The sequence below is a fragment of the Sciurus carolinensis genome, chromosome 4 (assembly GCF_902686445.1).
Source record: "Sciurus carolinensis chromosome 4, mSciCar1.2, whole genome shotgun sequence".
Classification (NCBI taxonomy): domain Eukaryota; kingdom Metazoa; phylum Chordata; class Mammalia; order Rodentia; family Sciuridae; genus Sciurus; species Sciurus carolinensis.
This window is the reverse complement of record NC_062216.1, coordinates 112,472,512-112,496,868: the sequence shown is the minus strand read 5'-3', so window position 1 is coordinate 112,496,868 and position 24,357 is coordinate 112,472,512. Positions and strand designations below refer to the sequence as shown.

At 50.6% G+C, this 24,357-nt stretch overlaps 2 protein-coding genes across 2 annotated transcripts; one reads left to right on the top strand and one right to left on the bottom strand.

Annotated features, from left to right (window-relative positions):
* The first annotated feature begins 371 nt into the window (after nt 1–371).
* Nucleotides 372–7,362, top strand: LOC124982360 (keratin, type II cuticular Hb5). The gene is made up of 9 exons (XM_047548889.1): nt 372–791; nt 2,287–2,495; nt 3,017–3,077; nt 3,214–3,309; nt 3,953–4,117; nt 4,325–4,450; nt 4,790–5,010; nt 5,840–5,871; nt 6,490–7,362. The coding sequence occupies exons 1-9, from the start codon at nt 372–374 to the stop codon at nt 6,681–6,683; spliced, it is 1,524 nt and encodes a 507-aa protein (XP_047404845.1). The 3' UTR covers nt 6,684–7,362.
* Nucleotides 7,363–12,607: 5,245 nt separating this feature from the next.
* On the bottom strand, nt 12,608–21,906 carry LOC124982890 (keratin, type II cuticular Hb5-like). The gene is made up of 9 exons (XM_047549771.1): nt 21,484–21,906; nt 19,272–19,480; nt 17,797–17,857; nt 17,091–17,186; nt 15,931–16,095; nt 15,574–15,699; nt 13,787–14,007; nt 13,467–13,498; nt 12,608–12,759 (listed from the first exon to the last, which is right to left on the bottom strand). Exons 1-9 carry the CDS (start codon nt 21,904–21,906, stop codon nt 12,608–12,610), a joined length of 1,485 nt encoding a protein of 494 aa, XP_047405727.1.
* Between the last annotated feature and the right edge of the window lie 2,451 nt (nt 21,907–24,357).

The window sequence follows — 24,357 nt, the reverse complement described above, 5'->3', positions numbered from 1 at the left end:
CGTCTCCAAGTGTGGGTTGAGGCCCTCTCACAGAGAGACTGCGAGAAAATTAATTACTTAATGTGTGTAAACGAGCTTTGAAGATGAAAAGTGCAAACGTACAGTGTCCCTAATAACATCTTCAATTCTTTTACGGTGCCGGAATCGCCGCTGAGCTCACCTTTAAGATGAGTCCTTGGGGAGTTGCTGGCAAATTCCCCAAGCCAATAAACAACATAAAATGGCTTTTCACTCCTTTTATGCAGCCAACCCCAGCTCTCCCCACCAATAAAAGGACCAGGGAGGATCAGAGAGACCAGAAGGATCCTCAGCCTCACACTCCGCAGCCCGCACTGACTTTCACAGCCGCTCACTCTGCTCAGATTCCCACGATGTCCTGCCGCTCCTACAGGATCAGTTCAGGATGTGGGGTCACCAGGAACTTCAGCTCCTGCTCAGCAGTGGCCCCCAAAACTGGCAACCGTTGCTGCATCAGCGCCACCCCCTACCGGGGGGTGTCCTGCTACCGGGGGCTCACCGGCTTCAGCAGTCGCAGCCTGGGTAACCTGGGCTCCTGTGGGCCTCGCATGGCTGTTGGGGGCTTCCGCGCTGGCTCCTGTGGACGCAGCTTCGGCTATCGCTCTGGCGGTGTGTGTGGGCCCAGCGCCCCCTGCATCACCACCGTGTCGGTCAACGAGAGCCTGCTGACACCCCTCAACCTGGAGATCGACCCCAACGCGCAGTGCGTGAAGCACGAGGAGAAGGAGCAGATCAAGTGCCTCAACAGCAAGTTCGCTGCCTTCATTGACAAGGTCAGTGAGACCTATGATGGTCCAGAGAAGACCTCAGCCCCGCTCTCCCTCAGAAAGTCTGCTGGGAGACAGGCTAGCTGCCAGGTTGAAATGCAGACCCGCTCAGGTAGAAGGCTCCATTCCGTCACTTCATTCCAGCCAAGTTTCTGAGGTCCAGATGTGGCCTAGAAATGGAGTCTGCGGTCCTAAGGCTGTGTGTACTTCTGCAGCCGAGGAAACGGCAGTCACAGAGCTGTCCCTGAAAAACTGGACTTGGGTCCTGGGTGTGGGAAGAGTGGGAGATAATGAGGAGAATAAGACGTCGTGGCTCACGGCACGTGACGTGGTGGGTACCACGCAGGGCACGCTGCCTCCCCAAGCCCTTGCTGTGCCCGTCAGCAGGTTACATGTCTGGATCACAGGACCTGCCTCCCCAGCTGGTTAGGAGGACTAATGAGCTCCTGCATGAAGAATGCTGGCAAATAGTCCAGGCTCAATAAATGCTAGTTGTTTTTATTAGTTTCCAAAGACCGTGGTGGATGAGTGACAGTTAATTAACCCAGGCTTAGCCATGGATGGAGCTCTGCAGTGCAGACGGGGCAGGGGTCTGGCTGACAGGAGACCCAGCAGCTCCAGCAGAGTGAGGAGCGCTGCCAGCCCAGGAGGTGTGGGAGGGAGGCTGGGAGAGGCCTTCCTGCCCAGCAGAAATATCAGGTTTGGGGTTCTGGGGCAAAGAGGCCATCTTCCTATTTTTCTTTAGTGATCTTAGTTAATCCTCAAAATGCCCCAATGGGATAGCATCACCTCCATCTTTCAAATAAGAGCTGAGAGAGTTTAGACAAGCTGCTAGACATACTGTGGTGGGCAAGTGAAGACAGGACTCAATGTCCCTTGAGTCCTCACCCCATCACTTATCACGAGCTGGGTCATTTCACACCATGGAAAGATCTGGTTCCCCATTCGTGGTGTGGGAAAGGCAATGTCCACCCCCTGCAGGATTGTGATAATCGAGTGGAACTGATAGATGACATAGATACAGACAAAGAAGTGTGTATCCTAGCACAGGCCCTGGTACCACATAGTGAGAGCTCAATTAAGTGGTTTTGCATAAATGAATAAATGAAGGGAAACTGGTAATTATAATAGTTATATTGACTGAGCACTTAATACATGTCAGGGTCTGTTCTAAGCAGTTTGCATGTACTAACTGGTTCGATCTTCACAACTCCGTCCACTATTATCCCTATTTTAGAAATGAGAGAACCCAATATCAAAAAGTTTTAAAACCTGCCCACTTAAAGTGGCAAAACTTGAACTTGAACCAGACCTTTGGCTTTACGCCAAGTCTGGGTCTATCAACTGCCTCCCTTGGGGTGCTGGGAACAGGGTCCCTTGTGCTTCACTCAATTGCATGGCTCAACCCTACTTAGCCAGCATCGAAGGGCAGAGCGCTCCAAGGCAACAGACACCTCTCCAGGTTCCCACCCTGAGTCTCTTTCTTCCTCCCGAATGGCAGGTGCGCTTCCTGGAGCAGCAGAACAAGCTGCTGGAGACCAAGTGGCAGTTCTACCAGAACCAGCGCTGCTGCGAGAGCAACCTGGAGCCCCTGTTTGCTGGCTACATCGAGACCCTGAGACGGGAGGCTGAGTGTGTGGAGGCCGACAGCGGGAGGCTGGCCTCGGAGCTCAACCACGTGCAGGAGGTGCTGGAGGGCTACAAGAAGAAGTGAGTGCCCACGCCCAGGGTAACTCAGAGGGAAGGCTAGAAGGTTCTGCCCGCCACCCCTGAGCAGCAGCTTCTTAAAGATTCCTTTAACAGGATTTCCTGGACCCAGTGGGGCTAAGCAGTGGGACCTAGATTTCCCCAGATTCCCCGGCTCCCCCTCTACCCCTAGTCTTGGAATTAATTTCCAGGGGAGTCCTGCAGCTGTCTGTTGCCCAGCCGTTGCTTTCCTTTTTGACGCCGGCTCTGTTGTCCCCCTAACAGTAGCAGTGGCTCTCTCTGGATCTAGGCTGCAGACCTTAGGCCTGGGGTGGAATGTGCATTCTGCTCTCATTCCGGAAGCAGAGGACTTGGGTGGAATGAAGCAGGCTGGGCCAAGCTCGCCCAGGAATAATGTACTAATAGATGACAAAGACGACAAGATAACACCTGAAGGGGGCTCATTCCTTTTCAGCCCCTGGAAGAACTTGGCCAGGAGCTGGACTGGTCCTCTCAGCTCCAGCCTTTCCCTCTCTCACTTCCAGGTATGAAGAGGAAGTGGCTCTGAGAGCCACAGCTGAGAACGAGTTTGTGGTTCTAAAGAAGGTAAGGGGGCTGGTTGCAGGGGAGGGAGGGGGTCCCATCTGTGCAACTTCCAGCACGGGAGAGTCACCACACTGACCCGAGCACCTTCCTTTGGCCTCGTTCCCCATGCACCTGCCTCCTCTTTGTTCAATGCCAGGATGTGGACTGCGCCTACCTGCGGAAATCAGACCTGGAGGCCAACGTGGAGGCCCTGGTGGAGGAGTCTAGCTTCCTGAAGCGTCTCTACGAAGAGGTGAGGGCACCAGCCAGGGCTGTCGGAAGGCAGGTGCAGGGACTAGGGAAGCTGGGGCAGGGTGCCTATGCAGATGCACGTTTCCAAGTGAAAAGAACATGCGCGCACACATGACAGGGGTCCGCGGTAAGGCGTGGGGTGTGGGCTGTGTAAGCCTAGGCCACATCTGTGTTCACATGCATGTGAATGGTAGAGCGTGTGTGCGTGGCTCCTTGGGGTCTGTGAGCACCTCTGTGGGTTGGAGTGTCATGTCTACACTGGTTGGTGGAGTGTCGGTCTGTAGTTGGATATAGATGGATATATGGGGGAGGGGTTCCCACACAGAGAGGGGCCTTAACTAGTGGGCTAATCACTCCTCTGGGCATCACACCGAGTTCCCCTGAGGGGTCCCTTTGGGTCAGGCCTTTTTCACACTCTGTTCCCTCGTTTCACACTCATGAAGTCAGAGGCTGTTCTCACGTGATTTCTAGGGCCCTTTCCAGCTTTGTTGCTTTGGGTGTATGAATGAAGGTGGTAGCAGAAGGAAAAGGCATATGACATTCCTGACAAGCCCCCCACCCAGGAGTGAGCCCTGTCCCCAGGTGGGGAGCACATGACCCAGGTCAGGCACCAGACCCAAATGCACTGCCTTTTGGCCCCACAGGAGATCCGTGTTCTCCAAGCCCACATCTCAGACACCTCAGTCATCGTGAAGATGGACAATAGTCGCGACCTGAACATGGACTGTGTCGTGGCTGAGATCAAGGCTCAGTATGATGACGTGGCCAGTCGCAGTCGGGCTGAGGCTGAGTCCTGGTACCGCAGCAAGGTGAGTGACTTAGGACACCTGCCTCCTAGACATGGCAGTGGGAGGAAAATGAACTGCCTATTACCTGCAGGATGGTAAGAAAAGCAGGGCAGAGCTGCCAAGTCTGGTTGCACTGCTGAGCACTGTACAACCTGCACAGGCATCCGTGGTACCCTGAGTGGGTGGGATTCCCATGCAGAACCTCATGAGCATCTTTGCTTCCTCCAGTGTGAGGAGATGAAGGCCACGGTCATCCGGCACGGGGAGACCCTGCGCCGCACTAAGGAGGAGATCAATGAGCTGAACCGCATCATCCAGAGGCTGACGGCTGAGATTGAGAATGCCAAGTGCCAGGTAGGTTACAGGGAAGACTCAACATCCAGCACAAGTAAACTTCAACACGGTTGCCCCCAGGAGAAAGCAGGGACCCAGAGAAAGGGCACAGCACTCTGGCTGGGATGAGCAGTCATTGACTTCCAAATGAGAGAGCTAGCTCCTTCCACGGCACCCTGTACCTATGGCGAGGTGAAAGCACACCCTTGCCTCCATCACGTTCCCAGCCTATTAGCCGCCTGACCGTGACCCCGGCCTTTTCTCCAGGTCTTTCCTCTCCCTACCCTAGCCTCATCAGCTCAGGCGAGTCACGCTGAGCCTTCTCTCTCTTAGCTTTTCCTCACATCTCCACCCACATAGCGTGCCAAGCTGGAAGCCGCTGTGGCCGAGGCAGAGCAGCAGGGCGAGGCGGCCCTGAGCGACGCCCGCTGCAAGCTGGCTGAGCTGGAGGGCGCCCTGCAGAAGGCCAAGCAGGACATGGCCTGCCTGCTCAAGGAGTACCAGGAGGTGATGAACTCCAAGCTGGGCCTGGACATCGAGATCGCCACCTACCGGCGCCTGCTGGAGGGCGAGGAGCACAGGTGAGGCTAAGAAGGACCTTGGGGTGCTTGGAAGGGGGAGCCCGGTCCACAGTCATACTTCCCCAAGGACGCCCACTCCTGGGGGCTCGGCGGAGTCGGGCCTGATTAGCACTTGATGGGAGAAGGCGGAGGCCCTTGTCTTCCCGGAGTGAAACTGTCCTGGGTCCAAGTGTGACCTGTAACTCTGACCAGGCTAGTACTGGCAGGCTTTAATAATAATAGTACCTATCAAAGCTTATTCTGTGTCAGGTACTCTCTTTATAATCCTCCCAATGAGGTAGGTATAATCTTTCCCATCCAAAGATAAAGACGTATGCTGAGTTGAGTGCCTTTCCCGTGGTCACACGGAAACTTACCTGAACAGGGACCTGCACCCAATTCGTGTGCCTCTAAAACCCATTCTTGTTGCAAAGTTTCCTTGGGAGCCCACTGTGGGCTTGTGCACAGTGACAAGGACGGACCCCCACGTAGCTCTGCAGCACCCCAAAGCCCTTCACACACACGGGAGCTCTCGATTCCACTCTGCAGAGAGCTCCCTTGGAACGAGCTAGGGTGGGCCATGGCATCGGACTGGAGGCGGCAAGAAGAGGTCATCTCTCAGCCGCCACACCCGCACACTCAGTGAAACTCAAAAGAGCTGGTCTCCATGGAGGGAGAGCCACTAAAGAGAGGGAGCATTCATGCAGATTTGGGGGAGCCCCTCCTGCCTCTCAGGAAGTAGACTCTGTACACAGGACACAGGATGACCCTTTCTGTCCCCAAGCAACTGTTGGTCTCAAGGACTCCAGCTGAGTGCATAGAGCTAATGTGGAGTTTTCTTTTCCCCTAGGCTGTGTGAGGGTGTGGGCTCCGTGAATGTCTGTAAGTATTTGCTTGAAACCCCCCTAGAAAATTGACTTTATAGCCCGGCACATTGGCACACGCCTGTAATCCCAGTGGCTCAGGAGGCTGAGGCAGGAGGATCAAAATTCAAGCCAGACTCAGCAATAGAGAGGCACTAACCAACTCAGTGCCGTCTCTAAATAAAATACAAAATAGGGCTGGGATGTGGCTCAGTGGTCAAGTGCCCCTGAGTTGAATCTCTGGTAAAAGAAAGGAAGGAAGCAAGGAAGATAGGAAGGGCGGGGGGGAGGGGAGTGGCCTTGTATGGGCAAAGGTGAACCCATTCCCTTAACCCACTGAACCTCCAATGTTCCCCTGAGAGTGGGCCTCTTTCTTCCCCTGGCTCCTCACCAAAGACCACTAAGGGAAGAACAGAACCAGAGCCGAGTGCCCTTTACTGTGACCACAGTGAGCTGCAGGCTGTAGAAAGGGATTCAAGAGTCCTCACTTCCTCCAGATGAGCTGAGAGGAGCTGGGCCTGCGCCTCCGACCACTAATCCCCTTGCGGAGGAGGCAGCTCCCTGTGCTCTGGATCCGCCTTGGGGTGGACTAGATCACAGCAAGCCTCTCATCCCTCCATGTCTCCTTGTCCCACAGGTGTCAGCAGTTCCCGTGGTGGAGTCACCTGTGGGGGCCTCACATATAGCACCACCCCTGGGCGCCAGATCACCTCTGGGCCCTCGGCCACGGGGGGCAGCATCACAGTGATGGCCCCAGACTCCTGCAGCCCCTGCCAGCCCCGCTCCTCCAGCTTCAGCTGTGCGAGCAGTCGGTCAGTCCGCTTTGCGTAGTGTGGGGGCCTCCTGCCAAGCCACCTGCCCCACCTGCGTCCACCCCAGCACTGAATGGTGTGTGAATGGAAAATGTGTGCTTGCTTCCGGAATCTTCCAGATGTTCCTAGAGAGGGAAAAACCCTTGGGCCGCTTTCCTCCACCTTCCTGTTTTAGGGAGCTGTTTCCTAGTTCAACTCTTGGCCTCAGTTTAGAAGGCCATTCCTAACCCTTCACTTAACTCCAGCTTAGCTCCAAATACCTGTGGCCAATTGATATTCACCAAGCTCTCTGGGACACTACCATTCACCCAGGGTGACTGTACAGCATGGAAGCTTGGCCTTCCCCTGGGTCAAGGCATGATCCTAACCACCCAGTCAGGCCTCCCACAACCAGAGAGGAGGTCCCACCCCAGCAGCTCCCTGTACTGCCAGGAAGAATGGCCTGTGGGCAAGACCCTGCCAGTTTATTCTTGAATGTGGTTTGCTTGTCTCTCTGGCTGACTGTTCTTCTGGGTTAACCTGCTCCAGCCAGACTCCTCCTGTGACCTCCCAGTGGAGAGGCCCATTATGGTGGAAATCCTTTTGCCTATAGCCCCTGGTTAGGGGACTTTGGACAGGTCTTGTTATTCAGTGCACCTTTATACATTTCAAAGACTCCATGGTTGCTCCAGATCTCCCCCTGCCCAGTACAGAAGAGATCCGATGCAGAGTTAGTGGGATGGAGAAGCTTAGGTCACTTCCTGGGTCCCCTCTGGTTATGACTGTCTGTGGGTGCCATGCCTTCTGGGTTGTCTTGATCTGTGTTTCAATAAATGCTGCTGCAATGCAAGAAGGGTATGTGATCTTGTGAGCTACCGAGTCCTTGCTCCCCTCTGTCCCAGTCCCAGGCAGTATTTCTCCTGTCGTCACCACCCCCGTGACACTGCTTCTTCCTGTCCACTTCCACTGCCCAATTCCACTTGGTCCTCCTCAGTCCCTGTAGGCCTGGACTACAGCCCCAGCACCCACACACACACCCATAACCCCTTTGTCCCCAGCCCCACTCCTCCTACTCTTGGCAGCTACAACCCCACCCACTCCTCCAGGTTCGGATGACTTCCCAGCACCAGTGCCAGCTCCCTCCATCACCTCTTTCCCCACCTACTCCTCAGCCCTATCCAACCCCTCCACCCAGTTCAGATCCTTCAAGACCTGGACCCACTCCCAGTGAGGCAAGTCCACCCTCTGAGGCTCCCAGGGCCACTCTCTCCACCCCACATGGGCCAGCCCATGCCCCTTCTCCAGCTGATCTTTGCTCGGCGCTCTCCTCAGCTCTCCCTGCCTGCCAGCCCTCCCCTCACCTCACACATCCCCACCCCACCTCAAGTTGAGGATCTCTTATTCTGTCTCCATTCTGCCTTCTGAACAATCAGGCTACCAATCCATTTTGAGGTTCAGGGTTCACCCCAGGCAGGCCTCCTCAGTCTCTTGCTGCCCTCCTTCTTTCTCCTGGCTCTCTTCACCCTGAGGGCAGGCTTACAATTTAGGGCATGTCATTGTCCACGGAAAAGTTAACTCTCAGAGGCTAAAGTGTCAGGAGATAGAGATGAGAGCCCCAGTTCTGCCAGGACTGCCAGGTTTCAATGAGATGCCCTCACAATTTGGGCATCAGTCTGGGGGACTGTGAGATGATAGGGTTCAGGTCTTTCCAGCCTGCCACTTCCTGTGGACCTGGAATGCTGGAGTGAGCATGTGCTTGGGGGAAACAATGGTGATGTCACCATGGATCAAGAAAAACTAAAATGCCACATTCAATAAGCATTTGATAAGCAAAACATGACACCGTGCACTAAAAAGTCAAATCGACAGGATCCAGGAGGTAGTAATAACATTTTTAATATATTCACATGCTTAGTATATAGACCAGGCAACTGATTCAGTCAGCCAGGGGTGCCTTTGGCTTATGAGGACATAAACCTCTACCCCAGATGCAGAGCAAGCTCTTCTGGTTCATAGCTCTGCGGTTCCAGCATCTCGCTTCTTCTTTCCCTGAAGAAGGCAAAGGAATGATCCAAGTAACAAAGGATTGAGGTTTTATTAGAAACAAAACATTTACAGTCAAGTGATCTGAAATGGAGAGATCAAGGAAAAGTCAGAAGAGAAGCAGCCCCAATAAAGGGGAGTCTGTGGGAGTGAGTCTGGATCTCTTTTCTAGGCTCCCTTTTCCTTCGAAACATCACAAACCAAGCTAACACCTTTATCAGGGAAAATCAGATCTCTCTCTGTAATCAATTCTTATGTAAATATTTAACATTGTCTCCAAACACAAAGTTTCCAAAGAATTGAAAAGTATTAAAGCCCTTCCAAGTCTTACAGACAATCTTGGGCTTGGTCATCTTTTCTTCTTACTGCTGAAGCCCCTAATACTCCCCCACCAAGTCTCAATCCCCCACTGCCTCAACCATCCTCCCAAACACTCCCAAGATGGCTTTCTCCTGGCCCCAGGGTCTTTGATTATTCCCTGCTTCAATCTTTGAGATCTCAGGAAATGCAACTTTTTATTACTCACCTGACCCAAGCATCATGAGAAACACAAATTAACCACATTAAGGAAATTACAAAGTGTGTTCCACATGGACATGGAAATGACCATCTGGGAATTACTCCTTATCTGGACTCTTCACATCACTGCTGCTCTCTGGAACATGTTTCGTTCATTGCACATTATACCAACTAGGACATTAGCACTAAGCTCTGCTATTCTTGGATGTGGGTACCTGTCTGCAAGAACCAGCAGTGGGAGAAGACTTATGTCTTGTGCTACTTTTCTGCCTCCTCAAACCTCACTAGACATCTTTGTGCCCCCTGGAAATCCCTGATTACTTCTGCTTTGTTCAAATACCAAGATATCCATCCTGCGTGGTAGTGCATGCCTTAATCCCAGCAATCTGGGAGGCTGAGACAGAAAGATTGCAAGCTCCAGTGCAGCATCAGTTATCTACTGGGACCCTTGGCAACTTAGCAAGACCCTGTCTCAAAATTTAAAAAAAAATTAAAAAGGTTATGGATGTGGCTCAGTGGTAAAGAACCCTGGGTTCAATCCCAGTACCCCCAAAAAAAGAGAAGAAGAAGAAGGAGGAGGAGGAGGAGGAGGAGAGGTGGGGGATCCCCAGTGTGCCCACCATAATTCACTGCCCCTGGGCAGTGAGGGTGAAAAGTGAGCAGTCAGGGAATGGAATAGAGTAGGAGCAGCACATACAGAACAAGCTTATACATTAAAAATGAAGAAAACATCCAAAGCATAAACTGGTAAGTACATACCCTTTGAGGCATCACCATTACCACCATTACCACCACCATCATTATCACCATCACCAACCACCACCCAACCACAATAACCATCACTACCATCCCTCCACTGTCATCACCATTACTACCACCATCACCATCATCAAAAAGGAAACACAGACCCTCTCCCAGTTCCTGTTCCTTCACTCCAGGACCTCAGAGCTATTCTGGTGGCCCTTTCAACCTGATTTTACCCCCAACTCAATTGGTGGGATTCAGAACATGATATAGCCCCCATGAGACCCTCTTGGTCCCAGAGGCAGGAGATGGGAGCACTGAACTGCTAAGAAAGACCCTGGTCCTCCGGGGTCAAGGCATCGTGATGGGCTCAGAAAACAACACTCTGAAGAGTATTACTCTGACATGTTGAGCTTGAGAAACAGACTTAGAATCAAAGTCTCTGTGACCTTCTCCTCCGCCTCGACAGGCTCTTGATCATCTTCTCCCTTATCTGGTGGAAGAAACTTCCCTTAAAAGAAGTGCAGCTTTCTTAAAGCCTCGTTGGTAGAAGTCTCATTAAATAACCAGGAAAGATTAACCACCAGGAAAGAGTAAAAACTAAAACAGACTTTTCATCTATTATTCTAAATGTAGCTCTGAGAGAGTACCTAGAACATTTTATCCGCATAATAAGACAACATTTGTTTGAAGTACATGTTTCCCTTTACTTTCCATAACTTGCTGCCACCTCCCCGGGAACCTCAAGCCCCTATTTCTTTCTGTAGCTCAAAATTCTGCATAAGCTTCAACCATCTAGTATTTTCTTTGAGTCTCTACTTCGTATGTAGCTCCCATACACATTTTCACATTAATACATCATATGCATTTTCTCCTGTTTATCTGCCTCTTGTCAAATCATCTGGGCAGACTCAGAACCTTCAGAGGAAATTGTGAACTTCCCTACATTAGCCTGACCAATGAGACCCCCAGAGATATGATCCAAAGGTGTCAGAGGGACTGCATTGCCCAGAACTTTCAAAGGTTTTACTGTCTTGAGATCAAATATGTATTCTTGTGACAAAATATCTTCTACCCAGTAAGGTCTTTATTAAAATCTTTTTTTTTAAGTTTCCAAATAAAATAAGGAGAGTTCTTCCAATACAAGAAGAGAAAGTTTTCCATCAGAAATCCCTCTCATCAACACATCACATCCCAGGCTTCCCGAGGTGACACTCCCTGGGGACTCTCAGGTCAGGAATGGGCCAGAGGCAGAGTTCACCCTAGACTTCAGTCCAGGCCATCAGGTAAATACCCTCCAACAAAAGGGCATTGTCCCCACCCAAAAACCCTGCCTTAAATGCCCCATTATAAGATCCACCCAGAATTCTTGGAGAACAGAGTCTATGGGGAGATGTTCCTACAAATGCTTATAAAAAGGTCCCCATGTCACCTCCCATCTCTTATACCTGAAGTATCAACAACTGGTAAAGTAGAACCCCTTGTCCAGGAGTACCTAATGATCCAGAATGTTGACCCTGCAGGAACAATTAAGAGTTCAGTGGCAAGGTATCTGAACATTAGCATTCCCTAAATGGGAGTCTGGATCCTGAACCAGATGTACAACTTTAGTAAAGTCATTCCTTTGAGCCTTAATTTCCTTGTCTGGAAAATAGGATAATAATACTGTTGCTGTGAGGGATGAATGAAATATGTACTTAATATGCCAGATACTTAGTAGATGCTTAATGAACACGGGTTCCCTTTATCCCCATCCCACTCTGGTGTGTGTGATCCAGACTGTGGCTCTGATCTTTCAGCAAAGCCAAAGGAAGAACACAGAGAGAGTAATTCATCTCTCCTGCAGAATCAGAGGAAAACTCACCTCCATGACCAGAATTATCTGACCTTCCTCACCCCTCTGCCCACATGAACCAGTGGTCCTCAAACTTTAATTGGCACAGCAATTTTGTGGGAACATGCAAAATACAGATTCCTGGGCTCATCCCTAGAGTTGTTGATTCATAGTCTAGATAGAGCCCAGGACCTACAGGGATCCTGGTGTGGGTTGTCATGCCTGGATCACAGCCTGACAAACATCAAAACAATCAGGACTCTGGACAGGCAACAATGAAGGAGGCAGGCACTCAGTTGCTAGGAGACAGCTTTTTGCTACTGGCATTTAATTAAGCACACCAGAAGAAAGAAGAAGTTCCATGGAAATCACACATGCAAACACAATAGGATTTCAAAGACCAAACAGTATAAACTCAGCTGATGAGTCTCAGTCAGTCTTTTAATTCTCACATATAAATAGCTCTAGGTAAGAGGCTCAGGGAACATCCGATCTCTCAGCTCAAGTGAGGGGCTTCCCTGTAGCCCCAGTCCACATCCCCCAATGCCCCTACCATGCTGGACAGTATCTGCAGCCCCTCGCATCCAAAGGCAAAACTCATGGATGGTCCCACATGCTGAGTATGCCTCTACCTACCTCCCTGCCAAGCCCAGGGAGTAATCGATGAGTAATCATAACTCCAATGAGAAGGAATCTGGAGAGTTACTTCTATGCCCCTGAAACAGGAAGTTATTACACCAACATTTGGGCCACAAGAGAAAAGACTTGCCCCTCCCACCCCAGTGCCCCCAGCACGCCCAACCCACCCTGAGTCCCACACCCATCTATGCAAACCGCACATATCTTGTACTTGAACAGGCTCCCACTACAGAGGGGGTGCACAGGGCACCTCCGCCGATGGTCACGCCCCCCAGGCCACGAGAGACAGTGGAACCAAGGTCTCCGCAGACCATGCCACCCTGGGAACGGCTCACACCTGTGGACAGAGACACAAGGTCAGAAGTCTCTTCTATCCCAGACATGGTATGACCCAGAATCTTTTATAACCAATGATTAACTCTCTTCATACTCTGAGGGACTAGCAACCTGAGTCTTTGAAAACCACAGGCAAACCTAAACCTACTGCCATCTGCTTCTTAAAGGAACGTGGTTTGCAAATTGGACTCCTCACTCGATTTGGACCAGACTGGGGTTGAGATGTGTTCATGTGATATTTAAGCAAAAACTGATGTATCACGCTAGAAGAATCGTCTAGAAATATGGTTGCCAGAAAGGTAAACTGAACAAATGGGTCAGAAATAGGCACCTGGCCTAGAAGGTGCCTTGATCAGAAAGATCAAGAGTTACTAACTACCTTCGGAGGCCCCAAAGGATCAAAATGTAAATACAGCATTTTTTTCTCATGAAAACATAAGACTACATGAGGAGTAGACAGTGTGTAACAGAAAGGCTTAGGCTATTTTATAGAATTTGTCACATTCATTAACTTAGTCTTCATGGATATTTCAGATGGGTTCATGTCGGGGCCAAATTATTTGGGGCCATCCATTTGTCCATTTCCCAGAGACTTCAGCTCTGGTCTCCCTCATTTGGTGCCCCATAGACAGAGGTTCAGTCCCCAGTTAGATATGAAGACTATTGACACCCAAGAGAGCCATGTCCCACCCACCACAACCAACTTACAGATGTTGACTGATCCCACGCCTTCACATAACCTGCAGGGGAAAGGAGGGAGGGAGCCATCAAAGCCAAATCCCTTTGCTTTTGTACCAGATTGGTGTCATGTTAGCTTAGCCACCACCTGGCTGTGATCTTGAGCAAACCCCTTCCCCACTCTGGATCTTAGTTTGCCTATCTACAAAATGAGAAAGTGGCTAAACACAATGATCAGTTTGAGCTGATCTCAGTTTGAACATTCTCTGCCTGGAGAATTCTAGTCCAGTGAGGCACCATTCCAGCCCTGAGGGAGGATGTAAAGGGACCTCAGAGCCCCTAGTCCTCACCGGTTTTCTTCTCCCTCCAGCAGCTTGCGGTAAGTGGCAATCTCCACATCCAGGCCCAGCTTGGAATTCATCACCTCCTGGTACTCCTTGAGCAGGCAGGCCATGTCCTGCTTGGCCTTCTGCAGGGCGCCCTCCAGCTCAGCCAGCTTGCAGCGGGCGTCACTCAGGGCCGCCTCACCCTGCTGCTCTGCCTGGGCTATGGCAGCCTCTAGTTTACAACGCTGTGGGGAAGAAGAGGAGACAGGAGCTTGCAAGGGGTGCAGACTGTGGAGTGCTGGGTAATTCTCCTATTTTACCGCCACTTAAAATGGTCAACTTTGAACTTGATACTTTCTAAAAGGAATAGATGGATGGAAAATTCACTAAGCAGAGAAATAATGGCTCATTTGGAGTTTTTTCCTTCATTTTTGTATCAGTTTTTTGTATAACACAGTTGGATTTTGCAATCAAGTCATGAGAGAGAGGAAATGTTAACAACAGAATGGCACAGACAATAATTAGTGATATTACCATAGGTTGAACACCAATGTTAGTTTACAAGGCATTTTCACAGATATTATCTTAATTGACCTTCAAAGTGATTCCATGGGCTTGTCAGAACAGGCATTATTATTCCCATTACACAGGTGAAGAAATCGAGAGTCAGAGAGGCTGTGACTTATCCTAGCCTACCCAATTAAGCAATGACAAGCCCAGATTTTCAGAGGCCACTGTAAAGGGTCTCATTCTTTAGTCCAGTGAATCCAAAGAACAACTACTCCCATCAGGCTGAACTCCAGCCTCACCATTCCATCCCAGTTAAGATGGAGCAACAGGATACAAACGAACAAGACCAATGTCAGGATGGGAACAACTTTAAATCTTCTCCAATTTCACTTCTACAAAGTAATCTGTTCCCATGTTCCATTAGCTCAACTAGTACTACTAACAAGTTACCTGTGATACATTTTGAATTGTAGTTGAGAAGAGCCACACAGGAGGGAAAGGATGGGAACTGAGCCAGGTGTACGTATGAGCTCAGGTGTATGTATGAGCTCAGCATTATGTTGGAGATGGTACCACATACCGGGGCGAGAGGATGCATTATGTATTTTCTTACTATATGTAGAAAGATTAAATTTGAAACCCTCTTCACTATATAAGGCAAAAAAATAAAGTTCAAATGGACTGAAGACTTCAATGTGAGAGGTGATACTTTAAGTCTAATAGAGGGCAAAAATATGAGAGGGCACTGCTATGATCTCAAAACTTTCTAAGTAAAAGCCCCTAAGGGAAGAACTGACAGATTTAACCACATCCAGGATGAAGATCTTGTTCAATAAAGGATACTAAGCAAAGCAAGCAGACAAGCAACAGACTGAGAGAGGGTCAATTAATTGCCACATGTATGCAACTGACAAAGGGCTGCAATGTAGATAGAATGGACAGGAAATGCTGCAGATCACCGAGAGAGACAGGAATCCCCGTGAGAAACTGGGCAGCTGGCACACCCAGGCAATCCTTAGAAGGGGAAAGACAAATGCCCAGCAAGCACATGAGGACATATCCCATGTCATTCATAAACCAGAGAAATGAAAAATGGATGCTGTTTACATCAGATTCATAAGGACTGGAAATTCAATGGCAAGTGTCATTGAAGGAGAAAGGATGAGTTCTTCTCTGGCACAGTTAAAATTAGGCTTCTCCAAAGACAGTGGCATCCCCAAAGATAGCGGCATCCCCAAAGATAGCAGGGAAACAGAACCAGAGAAGAGGCTGGTGCCCTAACAGGCTCTCCCATCCCCAACCTGCTGCTTGGCGTTCTCCACCTCGGCCGTCAGCCTCTGGATGGTGCGGTTCAGCTCGCTGAACTCATCCTTGATTTTGCGAAGGTTCTCACCCTTCTGGGTTACTGTGGCCTTCATCTCCTCACACTGCAGGTTGGGAGGCAGACGTTCAGACACAGTGGCCGGAGGACACAGTGGGATGTCACAGCAGAGAGTCTTACTCGCCAGCCCGTGATTCTGTAGCGATCCCACCCCCTTGCTCTGCTCTGCCTGGGTCCTCAGCTGCAGCCCCTCTGGAGTTCATGGGTGCATGTCCCTGGCAGTTCCAGGTCACAGCCATCCTCCTTGTTCAATGGGGCAGCCGGCCCTCCCATTTACCTTGGTTTGGTACCAGGACTTGGCCTCAGCCCTGCTGCGGCTGGCAATATCATCATACTGAGCCTTGATCTCAGCCACAACCACGTCCATGTTGAGCACCCGGCTGTTGTCCATCTTCACCACCACTGAGGTTTCCGAGATCTGTGACCGAAGGATGAAGATTTCCTGCGGGAGACAACCAGTGCCTTAGCTCCAAAACCCCCACCCCTCCCATCTGTGCAGGCAACCAGCCCCAACTCTAGACCTTAAGAAATAAAGAAAATTACCAGCAGGTCAGGAAATTTTAGAAATGTAGCTCTGACACGACCCCAGGCAGTGAGTAAGGGAGAATTCCACTAGTGCCTGGATCAGCAGAGGCAGATTTACGTGTGTGCAGATCAACTGATCCCTCCACCGCAGGGCCTGATGTGCCCACACCAGCCGTAGCTATCTGTCCAAATGGAATCCATCAGCCAACAGCCAGAGTTAAAGTCGTGGATTATCCAATAGAAAGGGAGAATGAGAAATCCCCAAGATAATGAGGCCTGAGAAAAAGGGAGAGAAAAGAAGGCCCTGCACTGACAGCCTTCATCTCCCAAGAAAAAGGTTTTCCAGTGTGGTTGCAGGCAGGGAGGAGGTGTTTTATCACCCCTAAAGTAAAAGTCTCCAGATGGCATTAATCTCCTTCAAAGTAACCTCTCCAGACACTGCCCCTGACCCCCAAAACTTCAAATTCCTGGGTGCCCAAGAAAATGGATATGCACACTAGACCACCACTCAAAATAACCTATAAACACCTAGTCCCTTTCTTTGTTCAGTGGCTCATTTTCCACCAGGAAAGTGGGTCCACGGGTGCCATTTCATCCCTACACCCTGTTCCTGAATAAACAGATGACTCGTGATATTTGCATCCTGCCCCGTCTTTTTGTGCTAACTTTATCTAATTGGGTTTCTACACTGCCTGAATGAGGGAATTAATTGTCAAATCTCTATTCCCAGTGATGGCGGGTGGACAGGGACTGCATCAGAGTCTTTCAAATCATTTTAAAGGAAGGGCATCACCCATTGTGAAAGGAGGCCTGAATGAATGAGTGTTCGGGCCCTAGGAAAGTAAGGAATGTACTGCTTTCCCTAGGACCCCGGAACCAGGAGGGGACACACCCCAAATGCCCTTACGTTACCTCCTCATAGAGGGTCCGCAGGAAGATGGCCTCCTCCCTCAGTGGTTCCACATCGGCCTCCAGGTCTGCCTTGCGCAGATAGGCGCTGTCTATGTCCTGGTGGAGACGGAAGAGAGGATGAGGAGGGAACACCCCGCCATGCTGCTCCCTGAGCCTCTGCTCTCTGGGGGCCCAAGGCCATCTCCTGGCCCACTCTCCACCTGACCTGACCCTGCCCTACCAACCACATGTTCCCTCCAAACTGGACGCCTTGTCTTCCCCTTCAGGGCCTCTCTTCTTTATCAACTACTGGCATTTCCCTCCCATGGTGTGAACGTGGAACCACTTGGGTGAAGGAAGTGAAGAGAAGTCTAAGCTGCTCCAGTGCTGAGAACCCTGCTGAAAGCAAGGCCTGTCCCCACAGCCCAGAATGGCAGGCCACACATACCAGGCAAGTGCTCAACCACTGAGCTACATCCTGGGCCCCAAAAGTGAACATTTCATATAATCAAGTCACTTACAAACAGGCCAACATCATGAGATTTTTTTCTCAAGCCTCATCATCACTGTCTGGGTTGCTACACGAAGCCCAAGATGGCTTCTACAGCCAAACCAGTCCGCCATCATTTTTCAGGTGCTCGGATTGATGGGAACACAACAGGACACCCAGTATCAGAATCTCCGGGGTCCAAGATGGAGCTCTTCCCCAGGAGGCAGAGTCACTCACCTTCTTCAGCAGCACGAACTCATTCTCGGCTGTGGCCCTGAGGGCCAGTTCCTCTTCATACCTAAGGAGAGGGCACAGGTGGGAAGACAGCCCACCAGAGCCCAGGGCTGCAAAACGCCCTGGCCTTCCCCAGCTTTCTGTGTGCCTTTGAAGAAGAGGCTTGGGCTCTCTGAATCGCTATTTTTCCAGTCACAAATGAATTTGCAAAATGACACTGGACAGTGGTCCCAGCTTGGAATGCAATCACTGCAAATCACTTAATCTCTCTGTATCTTAGCTTAAGTCATCTGCTGTGCAGCAAGGCACACAGTAAATATCTGTGGGTAAGTGAAAGGCACACAGGTGTTCCCTCAAGTCTTTCAACTCCGAAATTGTACAAAACATGAATGAAGCTCTCTGAAGCCACACCCTATGAGGTTCTGTCTTCCCCTCTCCCATCCACACCAGTATCCAAGACTTGAATCCCTGGAGGCAATCCACAGGCTAGGGCATTTCCCCAAGCCTCCTCCACCAGCCTGGTCCCCTTCTCCTTGCCAGTGAGGCCTCTTCCCTGGAGCAGACTGGCCCTAACTGACAAGGAAAGCAGAGTTCCCAGAGCTTGGTTTCCACAACTTTTTAATTACAGGGAAATTTGGGCTGCAATAAACTCTCAGCTCTATAATTACCAGTTCTCACATGCCCAAAATGGGAGACATACCTTGACACCTGACCACTGAAAATTATATGTGCATTTGCTTCACCCCAAGGGAGGTAAAGACCCTCTGCTGTGTCCATCTAGATGGTAAAACCTGATCTTCCAAGGATAATGCCAAGGAAGGTTAGCATTAGAATACTCAGGACTGATTAATGTCACAATCTCTATTCACTCCGCCTGGATCTACGATGGGCGGGGGGGAGGTGGATTAACAGTGACCCAGTGAATTTAGCATAGATAATGGCCAAACTCAATAACCCAGGCTTAAACAAAAAATGGACACTGGCATTTGAATTGTGGGGCCTGATGTAAGGAAAGCTGGATTTCTCTGCAGAGTGAAGAAAGGACCTGTCTAGAACCCTCTGATACTTGAGCAGCAACAGCCTGACCATGTTCAAGATTCCTTTTCCAGGCCCTTTCCCTGTCCACCCAGGCTAGACTGGCTTCTCCCAGGTCCTGCTCCAGCCCTACTGGGGCTCTTGGTCCTCCAGCTTCATTTGTTCTTCTCCCTCCATTCCTATGCCAATCTGTGTCCTGAGTGGAGTATTCCACCCATCCCAGACTAGGAGCTCTTCTTTGCTCCAAATCTTTCCCAAGTTTCCAGCATGGGGCTGTGGAAGCTGGGGGAGAAGACAAAACAGAGCAGTCTGATAAAGCAGAACCTGCTGGTAGGTGGTCAGAGGGTCTCTGACCTTCAGCAGTCTCTGCCTCCAGGAGAGTTGCATGGTCTCAGCTAAAACCTACTCCACTCCCTGTAACTGTGCCAGCCCTCTCATCTCACTTCTTCTTGTAGCCCTCCAGCGCCTCCTGCACGTGCTTGAGCTCCGAGGCCAGCCTCCCGCTGTCGGCCTCCGCATACTCGGCCTCCCGCCTCAGGGTCTCGATGTAGCCCTCGAACAGGGGCTCCAGGTTGCTCTCGCAGCACTTGCGGTTCTGGTAGAACTGCCACTTGGTCTCCAGCAGCTTGTTCTGCTGCTCCAGGAAGCGCACCTGCCATCCAGAGTGGAGGAAAGACTCAGGGTGGGAGGAAAGACTCAGGGTGGGAACCTACGGAGAGCGCCATGTCCCCCAGAGCTCTCTCAGCCTTGGGAATAGCCCCTGCCCTGCAGCAGCCTGTGACTTTCCCAAGGAGGGACCTCACTGGCAAAGTCTGAAAGTACAAGTCAAAATCATTCCCCAAGTAACTTTCTCCACCCATCCCAGAAAGAGCACACAATTGACCATCATTTTTTCATTCTGCACAAAGTGACATCTGATCCTGCAGACTGTGTGCCATAAGACCAAATAATGGTCCCTGAAGATGTCTGTTCCCAAGACATGTGAATGGGTTATGGTACACAGCAGAGGGGATTTCGTCCATGGAATTAAAGTTACGGACCTGAAGATTGGGAGATTTTTCTAGATTGTCCAGGTAGGCAAAAGATAGTCACAGGGACGCTTCAAAGCAGAAGAGGAAAGCACAAGAGCAAGAGAGACGCTCAGAGGAGGAAGAAGAAACATTTGAAACATGGGACGGCATCAACCCACTCCTATGAGGAGAAGGGTCCACTAGCCAAGGACTGTGGACAGCCTCTAGAACAACCCCTGCAGCCAGCCAGCAAGGGAGCACAATCCCAATCTTATAACCACGTGGACCTCAATTCTGCCAGAAGCCTAAATGGCCCTGGAAATAAACAATCCCCGGGACCTCCAGAAAGAAATGCAGGCTGCCAGCACACAGGTGTCAGCCTCATGAGAAGGTCAATCTGTGATGTATTAAGCACTGAAGAGTGGCTCCAGATGGCATCCAGATGGCAGCAACTTAAAAACACACTCTCCACGACTCTCACTCAATCTGATCCTCGAGCACTGGAAGCAAGGAGTGGAAGGGGCCCCCAACCAGGGATCAGGAGAGCCCGGCTACTAACTAGGCCACCAAACAGGCCACTTGGCCTCCTTCTCTCTGAGTCTTATTGTAAACTGAGGCTCTGGCAATGCTAGGCCTGTATCTGGGGTCGAGTAGCAGTTGCCCCCTCCAACTCCCGTCCCCACCCTGCGGCAGACAGGCACACCTCTCAGTGTGGCTTCCTTCACACCACCTGCCACACCCCGATCCAAGTTTGCTATTGCCAGCCCCAAACTCAGTGATTTTCTCTGGAGCCCAACCTCCTGGGAATACAAGCCTGGTACAAAGAACTCTCAACTGTCTGTGCTCGTGGAAAAGGAACCCAAACCCTGATTATCCGAAGGGCATCTCCCTTGAGCTTGAACGTGCAGGCCCAGGCCATGGCAGCCCTGACTTGCTGCTTTGCAGGATTAAAGCCACCGCATCAATGCAGTTTGCAGCCTGGAGTTCAATGCCATTTAGAACCCAAAGAAAGGACCCTGGAGGGAGAGAGTGGCTGTCAGCAGCTCCAGAGGAGGGGAAAATTGGCCTGGTGCAGTGGTGTGAGTCCCTCCCCAGACCAGGAACTGACCACTCTCACAGGGAAAGCAGCAGTGAGGGGCCCCAAAGTCACATGCAAGATCCTATTGAGTCTGCATGCACAGGCCCTCACTGTACTTTGAGCCAATTAGGGAAAGATGCTCCCTCCAGGCAGATGCAATCTCCCAGCAGAGCACCCACCAAGAAGCAAGAGGGAAGCAGCCTCTGGACCCTCTTGGTCCTGGCTCCCCACTCCCTGTCAGGGAGACCAGCATCTTCTCTAAGACACTTTCGTGGCCCTCCCGCTACTGGGTAACAGCTGAGATTGGGAAGGTGGGGTCACTGACACACAGCTTGCTGGGCAAGCAATAAACCCTCCTGTTCTGTACGGTGGTTACACATCCATCCTTAGGCTAGACTCTCAGGACATGTGAAAACCGAGACCCCCAATTCAGCTGCATTCTCCAGGCCAAGTGCTAGTTGGTAGCAGAATTTGAACCTAACCCCTCATCAGGTACTTGAAACTTAGCTCTCAGGGAACAGCACCCAGACACCCCTGTTGAAGAATCATGTGATCCAAGACTCTCACCTTGTCGATGAAGGCAGCAAACCTGTTGTTGAGGCACTTGATCTGCTCCTTCTCCTGCTGTTTCACGCACTGAGCGTTGGGGTCGATCTCCAGGTTGAGGGGGGCCAGCAGGCTCTCGTTGACCGACACGGAGGTGATGCAGGGGGGACTGGGCCCACAGAGACCTCCTGCCCGGTAGCCAAAACTGCTCCCACTGCGCAGGGGTCGTCTGCAACTCACTGCGACCCGGGGGGAGGTCACCACACACAGGCTCCGGCTGCCAAAGCCCCCAAGGCGTCTGTAGCCGGGCCCCCCAACACTGCCCCCCTGGTAGGCCATGGCATTGACACAGCTGTGAGTGCCCCGCTTGGGCACCACGGCAGAGCAGGAGCTGAAATTCCTCACCCGGCAGCCCGTGCTGATGCGGTAGGAGCGGCTTGCCATGCCTCTGCTGTGCCGGACTGTAGAGAGAACTGAAGGACAACAAGGCCTCACACAGAGCCCTATCGCTGCTCTTGCCTTTTATTGGGCAGAGGACAGGTTTCCTGACCACATAAAAGGCAGGAGAAAGTTATTAATACCGTTTATGTGCGTGGGAATCTCCCGCTAGGCAACCTGAAAGAAGCTGAAACTCTCCTCTGTTAATAGGCAGGTGGAGGAGACCCTGAATTACAATAAACCTGTCCCCTGCCTCTCACCCTCACAGGCCGACACAGATCCATTGGGTCCCCAGTTTCCCTCCAACACTGTGAATAGACCAGGAGTCATCATCCCACATAAGGGGGTTGAGGCTTGAGTCAGCAATTTGCTGGGGTTAAAGAGTCCTATGTCCCACTAAGGTCCCACAGGGATCTTATAGGACACCTTCTATAGTGCACCCAGAACAGCATGGAAGCGGGGAGCAGTGGGGGAAGCACCTGCCTTTTGATAGAGCACAGCACAGCCTTGACTACAGTCATGCCAAACTTGCCACCCACAGAGGCACAGCTCCCAAAATAACCCCAACCAGTGGGGAAGAATTGAGAATGTCCAAAGGCAAGCAGCTCCTCCACGGTGGACACATTAACCAAAGAAGGCGACGTGGAAACCAGCATATGAAATCCACGATCTGCAGGGTTGGTCTCACACTGGTCCCTGTTGGTTTCCTTTTTCAGTCAACTAATATTTATTGAGCACTTACTAAACACCAGGTACCTTCCTATGAGCTTGGGATGCATCAATGAATAAAATAGACAAAGATGTATACTTTTGTAGGTTTACATTCCAGTAGGAGAGATGCACTTAATAAATGAATAAATTCTCTATTAAATGGTGATACATTCTATGGAAATAAGAAAGAAACAGGATAGAGGAACCAGAAGAGCTAGGAGAAACACAGAGTATACTTTCAACAGGGTGGTCAGAGGTGGCCTTACTGAAAGGGTGATACTTGGGAAAGGTTTTGAGAAGGTGAGGGGATAAGCCATATGAACCAAGAAAACGGCAGTGCAAAGGTGTGGGAAGTCGTCCTTATTTAGCAGAATCAGACTAGGTTGAGCCATGTGACGCAAAGGTCTGGCTTCTAGGAACTGCTGGCAAGTATGTGGTACTGCGTGGGAGGGGTTCCCTGTCTCCTTCTGGAACTTTCCCCCTAAGAGGATGGCTCCCCTAACTCCACCCTATCCTGTCTATCACAGAAGAAGCTCCCCCCTGGTCCTGGCCCCATTTTACCTGTATATTATAAATAAAAGAGAGTTGGGCAACTCAGTTGTAAAGAGGGCAGAGCTGGTATGGCCAGACCAGTCACACCATGTCTCTCATAAAAAGAGCATTGGCACTCCTGTGTTCATTGAGTAGATAAGTTTTTTTGGGTAATAGATGGAAAAACCACCAACATCCTCCTGCGACAGTTAACCCTTCTCTCCTCCACGCAGGACATGGCAGAGAGGCCCCTGACACAAAGGCCCAAGTGCTGGTGGCTTGTACAGCAAGAATGAGGGAGAGATCAGAGAGACACAAAATGGATAGCTCCATAGGTATCATGAAGGATAAGCATGCCATTGTGGGGACATCTGCTTCCACAGTGTGCTGGGTAGAACTTCAGAGAGTTTTGTGCAGAAAAGTGACATGATCTAACATGCTAACAGGATCACTGTGGTGAGACAGTGTGTGAGACAACAGAGAAAGGAGAGAGGCATCTGAGGATCTGGGGTCTGAGGAGATGGTGGAGGCTCCTGTCAAGAGGAATCCCAGTGAAACGTGGTCAGCTGTGAGTAAAATTTGAAGCAAGGGCCAAAGAGAAATCTTAACAGATTGAATTTGACATATGAGAGGAGGGGCCAAGAAGGTCCCCAGGCTCACCTGAGGGTAAAACTTGTCCCCACAACCGAAAACAGTAGTAGCACAGTGAGAGGAGTGCAAAAGTTAAGTGCCACCGATGCTTGTCCTGGTTTTGCTGACTGTGCAGCCTGGTACAAATCCCCTACCCTCACCAGTCCCCAAGTGTTTCAACCACACATACCAAGTTCAGACTCGAGGAATTTCAACATTTCTCAGGGAAGTCAGGTACTCTCCCTTGTCCTGAAAATCTTTAGGACCATCGCTCCACTGGGTGCATGCTCCAAGGACACTAGAGAGACTGAGAGACACATGATCAGACAGAACTATGATGGATAGATGACAGGATAGATAGATAGATAGATAGATAGATAGATAGATAGATAGATAGATAGATAGATAGATAGAGACAGACAAGCATAGGCAGTTATATACATCACTTCATTGATACTCAGCACCACACCTCTTTTCTGGAAGTCTTCCACCAGCCAAGTCAGATGTGGCAAAGCTTGATGGGGAGCTGTGATTGGCTAAAATCAGTTTGGTTTTGCTTTCCTGCAAGCTCCCCCCACCCCCAGC